The sequence below is a fragment of the Melanostigma gelatinosum genome, assembly GCF_949748355.1.
Source record: "Melanostigma gelatinosum genome assembly, chromosome: 6".
Classification (NCBI taxonomy): Eukaryota; Metazoa; Chordata; class Actinopteri; order Perciformes; family Zoarcidae; genus Melanostigma; species Melanostigma gelatinosum.
The window spans coordinates 7,408,985-7,422,582 of record NC_136639.1 but is presented as its reverse complement, the minus strand read 5'-3'; the positions used below and the strand labels follow the sequence as shown (position 1 = coordinate 7,422,582).

The following is a 13,598-nucleotide window of genomic DNA, read 5'->3' as shown; positions in this document are numbered from 1 at the left end:
TTCCAAGATGAATGTACACATGAACTGGTTTTAGGTAAATAAAAGTGTCATACATGAAGAGTTTACACACTGTGGGTCCTGGTGTCATTAGGATTCATTTCAACAACAAGTGTAATGAGAAATACTACTCCATTCAGGCCAGGTGAGGATTTCATTCTTTTATTATACACTTTAAAAATATGTACAAAATACTATAGACATTTATATTGAAGTAGTTACGAAACACTTTAGTCAGTTGTAGGGTTATTTGTTTTTTTTGACACAGAGGCAGACTCAGACACACACGAAAATAATAAAGCCTGTACATTACATGACACATTCTTGTGACAAAATTCAAATGTAGATTATATATTTTAAAGAGCAGCAGGAAATATGATACATAGTCACTTTTTATCACAGACCTGTTTGCCCGTCAGAGATGTAGAGTTGTGGCAAACTCACAACCTTCAGTATGTTCTGCAGCAAACAAGTGTCCGTTAGGCTCAAACTAAACAATGAATTACTGTCTTACAGTCTCTCCTGTAAGACACGTGAAGGATAACTCCAGCCAAAATCTCCCATCACACCAATTGACTGACAATTACTTCTGTCTAAATGTCCCAGTACTACCCGGAAACAGTCCTCCAGTATACTGAACTCAACCCCAAATCCAATGCAGGTCTTTTTTTTTCTTCTTTTTTTTTTAAACACCGATGCTCACTTGAGTATATTTAACTTGAAGTTGTACTTTGCACTATTTGGGACGGTATTGCATTTATGCAGACTGCCAGCAAAGAAGTGCTGAAGAAATAGCCTGAAGTAGAGTCAGCGATAGGACTTCATATTTTACAAATGTTGAGAAATCAAGGTGTTGAACAGCAGATCTCTATGTTCTCTGGGGTCCAGTGTCTGCTGCTGCAAGGCTGAATTGGTATCTGTATGGACGAGCTAACGAGGCTCGCATAGCTCCAGGGTGACGTGATTAATAAGGTTGTCAGAATGTTGGGGGAAAATAGCATCAGTGGCCACGGTGTGCTGTTTGACGACCTTCGATGGCCAAAAGCTTCCGGCGGACTGCAGTGTGTGTGTGTGTGTGTGTGTGTGTGTGTGTGTGTGTGTGGGGGGCTGTGTGTCCTCCGGTGGCCGAGGTCACTGCATCCCAAACCACTGTTCCTGATCAGCCCACTGGGCCGCTTCGCTGTCGCTGCCCTCCAGATCCCCGTCCTCTCCGCTGCCCTCCATGTCGTCACCGTCAAGCTCCACCGTGGCATCGGTGGGACTCTCCTCCTTCTCCATCTTCTGCATGCCTTCTAAAGACTTCTGGTCATTGGGATCCAGGCTATGGAAAGAAAGAAAAAAATAAATATGTAAAACGCACAAAAGAACAATTATGCTTGGATTGGCAATTTATTCTCCGAGATTAGAAGTAGCAATCAGTGGTTACCTTAGCGCTATGCTGTACTGATCCATGGCTTCTTGGTAATCGTTGACGGCCACTAGGAAATCTCCCAGCATTCTGTGCAGGACGCAATCGCTCTGATTGGCCAGGGCGTTCCTGAGGAGAGCGATCCCTTCTTCATATTTCTGTTCCCGACCTTCACAAGAAAACAGGACACCGTCATTTCTACACAAACTACTTAAGAGGACATGTTCATGTGAAAAGTAATCGTATAGTAGAAACTGTTTTATGTACTGAGCAGTTCAGCCTTCTTGACCACAGCCTTGGTGTAGTCGGGTCTCTGGGCCAGAGCTTTGTCCAGCAGGGTTTTGGCTTTCTCCTGAGTCACCGGGTCTTCCAGGCACACCGTGGCGAGGATGGTCAGAGTTTGTGCGTTGGCCCCCAGAGTCTTATAGATGTTATTGGCCATCCCCATAGCCTCTCGGATCCCATTGGATGCCAGGTAACAGTCGATCAGACCTGTGAATGGACAAGTCACTGATGGTTAAAAAGGTCAATGCATATGGGAACAGAAATGTAATCTGGGAAGAACATAGAGACAGTACAAACATGCCTTCATAGCAGTCGAGTCTGCAGGGAGCCAAGCGCATGGCCTCCCTGAAGTGGATGATGGCTTCCTGAACGCGGCCCATGTTTCTCAGCGCCGCCCCCTTCAGGAGGAGAGCCTGCACGCTGTTGCTGTTCAGCTGGATGGCCTTCGCTCCCAGGTACAGGGCTCTGGAGTAACGCTTGCTATAAAAGCTGTGACAACTGAACAACAGAGACGGATTCAAAAGGAATGCAAAAACCACGACAATGATATTTCATGAAGCAGGATGAAAAAAAAGAGAGTAACCGTTACTACTTAGAGACTCACCCAGAGATCACCCAGGGTTCTGCGTGCTGGTCTGAGATATTAAATAACCTTCCTCCCAGGACTTCAACATCCTCCAAGTGTCCTTCACGGGCCATCAGGTAGCCATAAACATCCATTCCTGCAAATAAAAACAACATAACTGACTTTTTAACAAGACAGCAAAACGTCTCATGTCTTGTTTAGGGTTATCGTTAAGCTGGTGCAAGCGTCCCGAGCTTTTTATTACAGATAATAACTGTGAAGATAAATTAGGCTTTACTGAAATAAACATTTGAGCAGTTTGGGACAGTTTGCTAGGTCAATCAATCAATAAATAAAACCTGCAGCACACCTTTGATGAGGTATGGGTCCAGCATCTGGGCTTGTTCAAATTTGAGGATGGCGTTCTTGGTGTCCCCTGCCCTGAAGTAGACATCTGCCAGGCTCACCAGGAGATCCACGTTGTCCCGCAACAGAGACTTCTTCTCCAGAGAGCTGAGACGAGACGAGTCAAATAAAACAAGTCTGTCGCAATAAAAAAAAAACAGGAACAGTAAGATTCAAAACATTACTGCTCTGCTCACCAAATAGTGTTGATGGCTCTTTGATTGTCCCCCGCATGTATGAAGGCATACGCTTTGATCCACACAGAGAGCCAGTCCAGGTTGGGGATACTCTGGATCACATCCATAGTCATGGACGCCACTTCAGCTCCTTTGACTGATAAAGAGAGAAGACCTATGAGGGAAAAATAAAGTAGAAAAGATTATTCAAAGAGCAGCAGGAGCAAGTGATTCATTAAGTCCAAGCTGAGATATTGTGTGTGTGCGCGTGTGTATGTGTGTAAGCATATAAGAGCTACATGTGTGAAGAGTGCAGATAGACTTGAGCAGGAGAGTCTCAGCAGGTTAACATTTGGCTGAAGGAGTCTCTGCGATCATGCCTACCAATGATTGCATCCAGGGCGACGGGACACTGTCTGAGGACCTCTTTGTAGCTCGTCACTGCAGAGCGCTCCTGACCGGCTTTCCTGTACAGGTTAGCCAGCATCATGTTGATCTGAGACGAGAAACAACAGCAACATCCATCATAATCAATTGTTGTGCTTCACATTGTGGTCATGAGAATTTCTCGGATTATTGTCCTTTCAACAGTTTTGATGAATTTGATGAAACAGCCTTGATGAATTGTGCAGCACCTGTGAGTTAACAGATATAAGGCCTGTGTAATTGAAAAAGGAACATAAAGCATGTAGGAAACCGCTTATTACAATAACTATGAGACCAGCAGCCTACCTTTGGAGTCCTCTGTCTGGAGGGGATCCCATCGAGCACGGCAATGGCATCTTTGTCCAGCTTCAAGATGGTGTAGCATTCAGCGATCTTGTACTTTACCTCAATTTCTGAGGGCAAACTCTGAAAGACAACATTATGTATAATTGTCATTTTTTTCTATTTTCATTCATGCCAATTGACCAAGTCAGTAGTGCACAATATTGTATGACACTATAATGGTGCAGTCTGTAATGAATCTGGTCGGACACACCGAGTTGTGTTGCAGCATCAGACAAAACTTAAAGTGTTATTGAACACACCTGTGCCTGTAGGTTAGATGCAGCTCCACCAGCAGAAGTACGAACTTTAGATGTTTTGCTGAGCACCTTCTTCTGTTGCAGTGCCATGCTGTACTTGCAGGCAGCATTACGGTACTCCTTATCATGGAAGATGGCATCGGCGTGGTAAACCAACAGCTGGTACTTCTGGGCCGGTGAGAAAAGCTCTCTGGAATCAAAGCGATATAAAAAAATGTTTAAGTAATTATAAAGAGTATGGACACACCATAGAAAACATGTCTCTTTTGCACACATAACACAATGTGTTCAATGAAATGCTCATAGCACAAAGACACAAAATGTCTCATTAAATGCGCAACAATACAAAGACGAAATATAAGGAAATTTGTAGAAAATCAAGTTGATAAAACCAAACTGATGACAAATATTCTCAAATTTGAAAAAAAACAACACTGACGCTCCTATAACTTCAAAAGCACATAGCCACTGTATTTAAATCAATCACTATATTTTCAACACAGTGAATGGGAAATATGCATGTTATCAACAATATATGTGACAAGTCCTCCTATTCACAACTCGCTGATCGGCTGAACTCACAAGCTAACGGCTAATAACTGCAGGCACAATTAACTGTAGGAGACTCTTCATATGACTATTTCTTGGAAAATAATAAAATTGTAGTCGTATTGACGTGGTTACGTGGTGTGCGTATCTTGCGGGTATCTGGTGCTGCTTTACGGCTACGATCAATGATGTTTCCTGTTGTTGGCCAGTTAGCTTTCGGGCGGCCAAAACACAATACGATGATGTAGAAAAAGGCACTCTCCAGGAAATAGACGCACCCCGCTCGGACATTACTTACGGGTTGTTATTACTCATCGTCAGCAACAAACTGCTCAATATCCGGACATTAGAGTGAAGGCCGGCGGCGGCCATGTCCCGTACATGATCTATTACATTCATTTTACGATTACGTTGAGGGCTGGCTTTAGGTTTCCGTCTCAAGTTAAAAGTTTGGGCTTGTAAACAGCTAATGCTAGCTAGCTTGTGACGTGTTAAATATGGCGCCGATCAACCTTCCGTCCGCATAATGCTGCCTTTAGGGACTCTTCACAAACTCGTACTTTTAATAACACAAGTAAATATCATATTGCGTCTTTAGCGAGCAAACGCAGTTTTATTAATATTATTTAATTTTTTTAAACAATAAGTGAAAACGTGTAGAGTGGAAATCAAAGTTTTACATATTATTGTAGTTTTTCGTATTAAATCTCCTCCTCATTAAGTCGGGTTGGTGATGCAGACATATCTCCGATAGTTTTGAACGCAGCTTGTGTATTTGCTGCAGCAATATATTTTTATTCAGTAAATTCATGCAAAGCTACATAATAGCAGCCGTAAATAACAGTGTAAGTATTTTGATCTAAAAGATGAATATTGTAAAATAAATGATGTGCAAAGGTACAATACCATTTGGAGTGGTACATTTACAATGGCAAAATGCTTATTGTTAGTAGTATTCCTTGTGCTACAGTTCCTAATAAAACCATAATGTTTCTCTGTTTTACACCACAAATCAATCAAGGATTGTTTTAACAGGTGTCAGCAAAAATAATTATCATCAATAAACTTGCCAAATCAATAACAATGCAATACTAAGACCATTCTTTATATATTTTTTTTCTTGTTTATTGTAAATTTGTGTATGTACATTGAGAGCGGAGTGGAAACCAGAGACAAATTCCATGCCAAATTCCAGCCAATAAAGCTGATTCTGATTATGATTCAGATTTTACAAACTCAAACAATAAGATTAGTTCTTCTCACCTCTGCATGTATGAGATAATAAGACAGGTAGAGGCCCAAACTAAAACACTTTCTAGGCCAGACATTTTTACAAAACAAATAACAATAACCACAATAAAAGTCCATGTAGTAAACAACAACAAATGAATCGGCAAGTCAGTATCATCATCATCATACACACCAATTGTTCTGGATTTCTCAAAAGACAACAAAGCATTGATTTCAGGTGACGTTCTAGCTGCGACTTATAGGACAGTATTTTTATGATGCAGATAGGTTGCCTTGAACACAGGCAAAGTGTAGACGCGCATGCGCACAGCTAAAGCCAGCAGCTGAACCGTGTGTCAAAACACAGAGGGAAATCAGCAGCAGGCAGCGCAAGATCTCACCTCGATTTCGGCTTTAGCTCTATATTTTGGGGGAAAGTATTTGTCGACACAAAGTGATTTCCATTTACGTCTGCGTACCATGACCGAACAATCAGCATTACTTCTTCGAAAACAACTGGCAGGTAATATGAATATAAAACACTGTAAACACATACAGCCGCTATAGAAGCTACCTACATAGCAGCTAACGTTAGCTACGCAAAGCTATGTTTACGGCATAGGAGTGAGCTGAGGAAAGCTAACCCAAGCAACACAATGGGCTCCTTTTATCACTGCAGTTCAGTGTGTGGCTAAGCTACCTTGATTAGCTTATCTCTGGTGGGGGAAATAAAGATACATATTTACACGTTTGCGTGGCTCAATAACACCAACACTTAACGGCAACCTTGCTAACGGGCTAGCAAGTTGGGCATTAGTTAGCGGACGGAACAAAGGAATAATCAATCCAGGGACTAATCTGCTCTGATGACTTTCGTATTGCTAATGCTAGCTGTGTGTATTCTCAGCCTTTTAAAGACCCATATGCTGCTATTTAGATTAGAATTACAAACTGGCCACCGAGCTCTTATTAGATCAATATCTAACGTTTCTGATGTCAAATCTGGCTCCTTTAGTGAGGACACGCATCTCAGTGTTACAGCCCTCAGTAATGAGTTCTCCTGTTGGGTTCATTGGGGAAATATCAATATTAATACTGGCTGTTCTTTCCTCGTTAATGCCAGATACAAGGACTGTACAAAACACTGAGATACTAATACCTCTTATGTGCAGCTGACCTGACAGTCCAGCGCAGTGTGTGTGTCACAGATACAAATGTCAATATTAATTTTGCCCAACTGCAAAAATCAAATAAGGTCATAAAACTGTAATGCAGCATTCAATATTATAAATATATATATATTAAGCTGAACAATTGTATGAGGGTCAACATCCCAGACTATGGAGACTAGATCTTGTCATTTTGTGCCCGGGGAGCAGTTAGGGGTTCAGTGTCTTGCTCAGGGACACTTCGACACAGGACACGTAGCAGCCAAGGATCGAACCTTGCGGTTACCGGACGACCCTCTCTACCCAGTGAGCCACAGTCATAACATTTATATTATGTTCCCAGTTGTACATGGCCAAAGTCACCTACTTTTATATCGTTGGAACTACTGTGATAACGTACTGTAGAGTCAGGGTGTACAGTCTGTGGCCCTGAATAACAGCATCCATCCATCCAGCACCGCATCCACTGATTTATTATCCCAGCCATGACTGATTTACTTTGGTTTCTCTGCGTGTGCGGTTGTGAATCACTGACTTGACGGTGGTTGACTCAATTCACTTCTTCTAGTCGGTGATTCACTTCAACGGGGATAATTATTTTTGGAAACCACGATTTGATTCAGCGAACATTAGCCCAAACTGTTGACTTATTGAATCAACTTGCAATGGTGTGAGACTGCGACTTATTCTCTCCACTCTTAAATGGAGAGACACGAAAAGTAACATTTCTATTACTTCACTAAATATTCTGATACGATGCCAAACTCTGTAAAACTAAATATCTCCGATACAGATTAAATCAAAGTCATAATAGAGGGATGTTTTAAACAAATGAATCACTGTCAGTGCTGGGAATTCTGTGTCAGAAAGTAATGGTGTTAATCAAAGGGGTTAATACAGCACTTACTACGTATTCACGCTGATCAGCAGCTGCTAACCTACTTCGTATCATCAATACAAACTCAACCTCTCCTGCAGCTGCTTCACAGTTAACAAAAGGGAATAAACCAAACATGCAGCTCAGCGTAGATGTATTTGTTCCTTCCATCAGAGGAGGCTCGTCATTGTCGACGCACATTCATTACGGCTGTTCCGCATCGTCATTGTTCTCTCAAGGTGTTCACTGTGTACTGTTTCTTGTGGTGTTGAGGGTTATTACAAAATCAATTCATGTCCCAGTTCTGTGGTAAAAAGAAAAGTAATCGTTTTTATTGCATTACGAGTTAAATATCAGGCATTTGTGTTTCACTTCACCATGTAAAGAGTTTTGGTTCCAAAGCTTTGTTCTGATATTCACCAAATTCTTGATTACTGTTACGATACGTTTAACACTCTTTATAAAGAGGTTGTAATGTAATATTGTGTGCTAATTTGTCAAATTATACCAATTGTCTTATTAAATGATTATCTATTTCTTCGTTGTATTAAAAAGACCGGCTGCCTCTTTTGTTTCCCAGAGCTCAACAAGAACCCCGTAGAGGGCTTTTCAGCTGGTCTGATAGATGATGATGACATCTATAAATGGGAAGTTGTGATCATTGGTCCACAAGACACCCTTTTGTAAGTGACAACATATTTGGACGATCATGTCTGTGGTTGAGAAATCTATAAATTACTTTTTTAAATCCATCATTTCTCATCTGTTCACGCTCTGTTCTTTGTATTGCAGCGAGGGAGGGTTTTTCAAAGCGTACCTAACGTTTCCCTATGATTATCCTCTACGGCCTCCAAAGATGAAGTTCATCACTGAAATCTGGCACCCAAACGGTAAATATGTTCGGCAGATTCTCTAAAGTTTTCATTGGATCATTTTAAAGGTTTTTGTGATTCAAGCTTTGAGTTCAATTTTAATGAAGGCTGTCGTCACATCGTTTTTCGCTGCATTTAAATCCGTGCTCCCCGGTCTTCACAGTGGCAAAGAACGGAGACGTTTGCATCTCAATTCTGCACGAGCCAGGAGAAGATAAGTTTGGTTATGAGAAGCCCGAGGAGCGCTGGCTTCCGATCCACACGGTAGAGACAATCATGATTAGTGTTATCTCCATGCTGGCGGACCCCAACAGCGACTCACCAGCTAATGTGGATGCGGCGGTGAGTTACACTACTCATGCCCGTCCCCCGACACTAAAATAAACCTCTCTTTTCCTTAATGTTATCACGGCAACTACAAGTCGATTGAGGATGTGTGTCACTGAAAGAAAATCTACTGTTGCTCCAACAGAAAGAGTGGAGGGAGGACCCGAACGGTGAGTTCAAGAGGAAGGTGGCTCGCTGTGTAAGAAAAAGTCAAGAGATGGCTTTTGATTAGGAGTCAGTTATAAATTCCAGGGTAAGTAAATCGAGTTTCAGCTGAGTAAGAGTCATTTGTGGACCCTTGTACTAGAAGTAATTATGATGTTCTTTTGTTTCTTTTGTTTGTTTTGCAGTTAAAGGAAATGCCTTCAGAGGGAAAATTTCAACAAAAGGCTTTTGCACCCCTTGTTTTGCCAGTCAAAGGAATCGGTTGAGCTTCAACCACGTTTCTGTGAACGGTTGTCGTTTTCCACAAGATGAGCCAATTTGAGAATCCTACCAGCGAAATTAACCCCGTTTCCTACCTGGAGTTGTATATTTAATTTTATTTATTTTGAACAAAAAATTAATGATGTAAGATATGTCACGACTGTAAATTAACTTGCTTTTTTTATCTGCTGCTGAACAGTTTCTACTTTATACCAGGTTTCTTATGCAATTTAGTGAGTCAAGATTGTGTAAAACAAAACACCTGTCACCATTAGGTCGTCACTCGTCCTCCCTGCTGAATACTTGGCACCAGATTAATGTCGGCCCAAACAACTCTCTGTCCATAGATGTGATTATTGTCAACACACTCATTGAATCACTGCTGCCTTTAGTGGGCTTCACTTCCTCACAGTCTGCTTGTTGTTTAGAGGGACCGCTTGAGAACTTTTAGAGTGTTTTTCCGTACCGTCTTTATTTCCTGAGAAACGGCTTCCTGCTAGCATTTTCTTCTCGCGCTAGCGCACGTCTAAGAGGTATAAAACCACGACTCTCAAATCTGCATGATCCCCCCCCCCCCTCAAACAGCTCCGTCATGTCTTGTCGCTCGATGTAAATGGAATGGCTTACTCTGTGATTTAAGAGTCGTGGTTTTACAATATGTTGACTTGCACAAGCATAGCTAATGGTAACAGAAGGTTTGTGCCAACTTCTCAGGATTAAACTAGACGACTAAATTAGGCTCTCGATGAGCAAACCTCTCATATTCCTGAGCCGTTCCTTTTTTTTAACAAGTGGCCCTCCCGGTCAACGACCATATCTATTCACTATCACGCAGTCTGATGTCTCTTCGCAACGTTATTATAAATCACGGACAACCAAATACAGTCCACGCGTGTACTGGTTAACTGGCATCTGAGCGTACCTCAATTTGAAAGGTTCATATATTTGACGAGGATTATGGTCGTTTGAGTTCTTAATCTACAAAGAAGGCTGATTTTAGGGGCTCCATGGTAGACTTAGGCGTTCTTACTTTTGCTGCGGCACATTTTGGCTTTCGATCAGCGTGTGGGTGAAGGATGGTGTGTGCAAGTCACAGGACTTCGGGTAGATTGTCGAGCTCTTTAATTCTATCAACGTCTTGAGTTGTGATTGTTTCATACCTAGATAATATTTATCACCTTTTACTTAATCACTGAATTTGGGTTGGAATTCTTGATAGACTTGAAGTGAACTCACCACTTAGCAGAGAGTATAAATAAAAGTGTTCTGATGGGGGAAAATGAACACAAATCCTGCATCTAGCTTTTATTTTTTTGAAGAATATACACAGTCGTGTTCGGGTGGAGTCTGGAAACCATCGGCTTAATTTGTTGACTTTCATCGATGGTGTTGCCGACCGTTGAGCCATTATGGCATCTATTCTGAATTATGTTATACATGATTATGGTCTGTGACTGACATTGGGGGAAAAAAAATCTTTTGGCGCATGCAATCAGGTTTGAAGGAGTTTGGTATGTCAAGATATGACACCGTTTGTTAGTACATTCTGGGTGAATGTGATGTGCACAGTTAGTAGACTTCTGTAGACTTTATGATCACATAACTGCTGTTGACATTACCTTTTGAAGTCAGAATTTTCTAACCTACCATGACCTCCTCTGACCGGTGTTCACTGTATTTGCACAGATTCGGTGCGTTTGAAATGTCATTAAGCAATACGCTCTGAAAATGGTGTGTCCAGGTAATCCACCCTAACGCCATTATTAGTTGTTTTTTGTTTTGTTTTTTTCATTTTGTGTCAATGCAATGTATATTGGACTTGATGCTCAATAAAGTGTGTCAACAGATTGGCCTGTATCTTTGTTTGTGTTCTACATTTTAGATGAGAACACACTGGGTTCAAGTATATTAGACCCCTGCTCTGTAATTGGAACCCAGGGAATGGTGTCAGATTTCAGAGCCGGCTTCATTTCAGGATCTTCTGGCTGCAACACCTGCTGAGCTGATAAAAAGATGCTCGCAACCTCTCCGACTTATCTACGGGAAATATCAGGCTTGTAAGTAACGATGAGAAAGCGGGTTACATTTGTTGAGCAGCTGAAAAAAGAAAACCTGTTAAACAATGGAAGTGGTCACAACTCAATGAGGTAAGACCACAATGTGAGTTTTAGATTTTAATGGATGAATTCAGAGGATGCATTTATTGCTTTATTCCATTTTTTAGGTCTGCAGAGTCTAACCAGAGATGCCCACAGGGTGAGTCATATATTCCCTTTAAATGCTTGCTTGTCGTGAAAAAATTGTTTTCATGATGTAATTACAAAATTGATTATATGAATGCAAATGATGTCTAAAATATAAAGTAGATGTTTGCTGTCAAGTTGGTGACTCATCTAAACCACACTGTCTCAGTCGTGATCTGCTTTCGTTACTTCTGGCGGCCTTTCAATAAAAGTATAAAGGAACTATGAGCAAATTTAAAAGTAATTGTTTTGCAGATTGGCCCCTTTTTTATATTACTGTACATATATAACTACTTTATACAGTTGTACATGTTGGGTAGTTTATAACAAATCATATTTTAGAGGCCTAGACAATTTGTAGGTGGAATATTCTGAAAAATAACTCGTAACTGTCTGAAATAGCTCTGAAGTAATGCAGTAGCAGCATAAGAAGTATACGAACCTCAAAATGTTAGAGTATATATGTGCTATGTTGCTCAATGGTAATTGTTTTGTAAATTCACATCCCAGAAACAAAGGGCTCATGTGGATGCACAACCGAGAAACTTGCTTTAAAAGTATAAAATGTGCTGCTTCAGTAACACCACAGATCTGTGATAAAGCGTTGTTTTGCTGCATGTTGCCGTCGGCAGGCTTTGAAAGTCGACCTAGTCAGCAAGTGAGAGAGATGTGCAGAGGAACACACGGGAACGCTTCTGCAGGCGGCCAGCACATGAAGACGATACTCATTCCCAAATCCATGATGTCTGCACCCTTCTTACAGGTAACCACATAACACTGAAACATATGCTGAAGTTAGTCTTTTTGGTATTTTTTTTCTGTCACAGGCATTTAGATGGTTTGAATTAAAGTGATTGTAATATCACTAACTTAGTAACAAGGTTACTGTCATTCTGCCACATATAATCAGATCAGGTCTTGTTTCCGTCTCAGCATCCAGCCCTCACATCTGGACAGAGACGCTACCTTTGCAGTATAGCAAACGTGTACAGTACAGCGCACATGAGGCAGCAGATGAAGCAGCGCTATCTCAACGTGCTGCACACGTGCGTGCAACCAGGTGTGTATCTAAATGTCTCTCAAACGCAGCCTTTGACCACAACCGCTCATCTCATGTTGTGTTTTGTATTTTTCCAGGTCAGAATCCGTCCTGCAGAAGGAATTTTGGGATTCACCAGCACAGAGAAGATAGTACGCTCTCAAAGGGTGCAGAGAAGGACGTGGCGAGGGCGAAGCCTCAAGGGCAGAGGAAAAGCAGAAGCAGCAGCGCAGCTAATTCTGATGTCTTACTTCCAAAAATAGTCAACAGATGACCGAAATGGTTCCACTATTTTGAGTGCACGAATGACCTTTGAGCCTTTATGTTAATCTCAGCATCAATACCTGGTGTGTTATTTCACACATTTTCAAACATGACATTAAGCGTCCCTAACCAAGAACCGTGTGCAGTCTTATTTACTTAGATATAAACATATTATAGACCCCACTGCATATAGAGCTATAGTTTCATATTGTTCAGTTAGTTGAATCTCTATTTGTCATTGATCATTAAGTGTACTTGTAAGAACACATGAATAAATATTGTATGGGATATTCTGTTACCCCCGAGTTTCGACTTTATATACGTTTTTTTTTTTTTAATGATCTATCTTTTATTTATCAAATTCAAAAAAAACATCACTTCTTATAGAACTTAAGACTTGTGTATTTTCATTTAGGAAGTATTTTCCATTATTTAGTGAGGCCAGTTGGAAGCTGAGATCAATATGATTAGGGATTTGTATTATTTTGCACCTGACAATATAACATTATTATTTTTATAATTTTATGTTAAATATGTTTTTTAGCTGTCTCTGTGAAATAAAGCAATAAACAAACCTTATAGTAACTAAGTATCTTAAGGACATTTTCTTTTAGCGTAAAAATTAAATCTTAATTGTTGTGGAGGAACCTCTTGAAGCCAATTTTGCCCTTATATGGTCACTACGGTACTGTCTTTTAGCTTAACTAATTAACATACTTCATGTTAGCATTGACCGCT

The 13,598-nt window shown here is 40.8% G+C and overlaps 2 protein-coding genes across 2 annotated transcripts; one reads left to right on the top strand and one right to left on the bottom strand.

The window, feature by feature from the left end:
• Positions 1–150: 150 nt before the first annotated feature.
• Positions 151–4,884, bottom strand: anapc7 (anaphase promoting complex subunit 7). The gene is made up of 11 exons (XM_079269750.1): positions 4,712–4,884; positions 3,868–4,054; positions 3,569–3,688; positions 3,221–3,332; positions 2,858–3,011; positions 2,626–2,768; positions 2,295–2,412; positions 1,992–2,188; positions 1,673–1,897; positions 1,424–1,574; positions 151–1,318 (listed from the first exon to the last, which is right to left on the bottom strand). Exons 1-11 carry the CDS (start codon positions 4,810–4,812, stop codon positions 1,129–1,131), a joined length of 1,698 nt encoding a protein of 565 aa, XP_079125876.1. The 5' UTR covers positions 4,813–4,884; the 3' UTR covers positions 151–1,128.
• A 1,138-nt stretch (positions 4,885–6,022) lies between these two features.
• Positions 6,023–11,161, top strand: LOC306778212 (ubiquitin-conjugating enzyme E2 G1-like). Its single transcript, XM_079269648.1, has 6 exons — positions 6,023–6,166; positions 8,270–8,372; positions 8,482–8,579; positions 8,725–8,903; positions 9,034–9,141; positions 9,239–11,161. The coding sequence occupies exons 1-5, from the start codon at positions 6,124–6,126 to the stop codon at positions 9,118–9,120; spliced, it is 510 nt and encodes a 169-aa protein (XP_079125774.1). The 5' UTR covers positions 6,023–6,123; the 3' UTR covers positions 9,121–9,141; positions 9,239–11,161.
• Positions 11,162–13,598: the final 2,437 nt, after the last annotated feature.

Excerpts from the sequence above, each read along its gene's own strand:
- anapc7 (XM_079269750.1), bottom strand. The coding sequence starts at position 4,812 with ATGAATGTAATAGATCATGTACGGGACATGGCCGCCGCCGGCCTTCAC. Across the intron at positions 2,189-2,294 it reads GAACCCTGGGTGATCTCTGG|TTGTCACAGCTTTTATAGCA; the intron begins GTGAGTCTCTAA and ends TCTGTTGTTCAG. Across the intron at positions 1,575-1,672 it reads CAAGAAGGCTGAACTGCTCA|GTCGGGAACAGAAATATGAA; the intron begins GTACATAAAACA and ends TTTCTTGTGAAG.
- LOC306778212 (XM_079269648.1), top strand. The coding sequence starts at position 6,124 with ATGACCGAACAATCAGCATTACTTCTTCGAAAACAACTGGCAG. Across the intron at positions 8,373-8,481 it reads GGTCCACAAGACACCCTTTT|CGAGGGAGGGTTTTTCAAAG; the intron begins GTAAGTGACAAC and ends TTTGTATTGCAG. Across the intron at positions 8,904-9,033 it reads CAGCTAATGTGGATGCGGCG|AAAGAGTGGAGGGAGGACCC; the intron begins GTGAGTTACACT and ends TTGCTCCAACAG.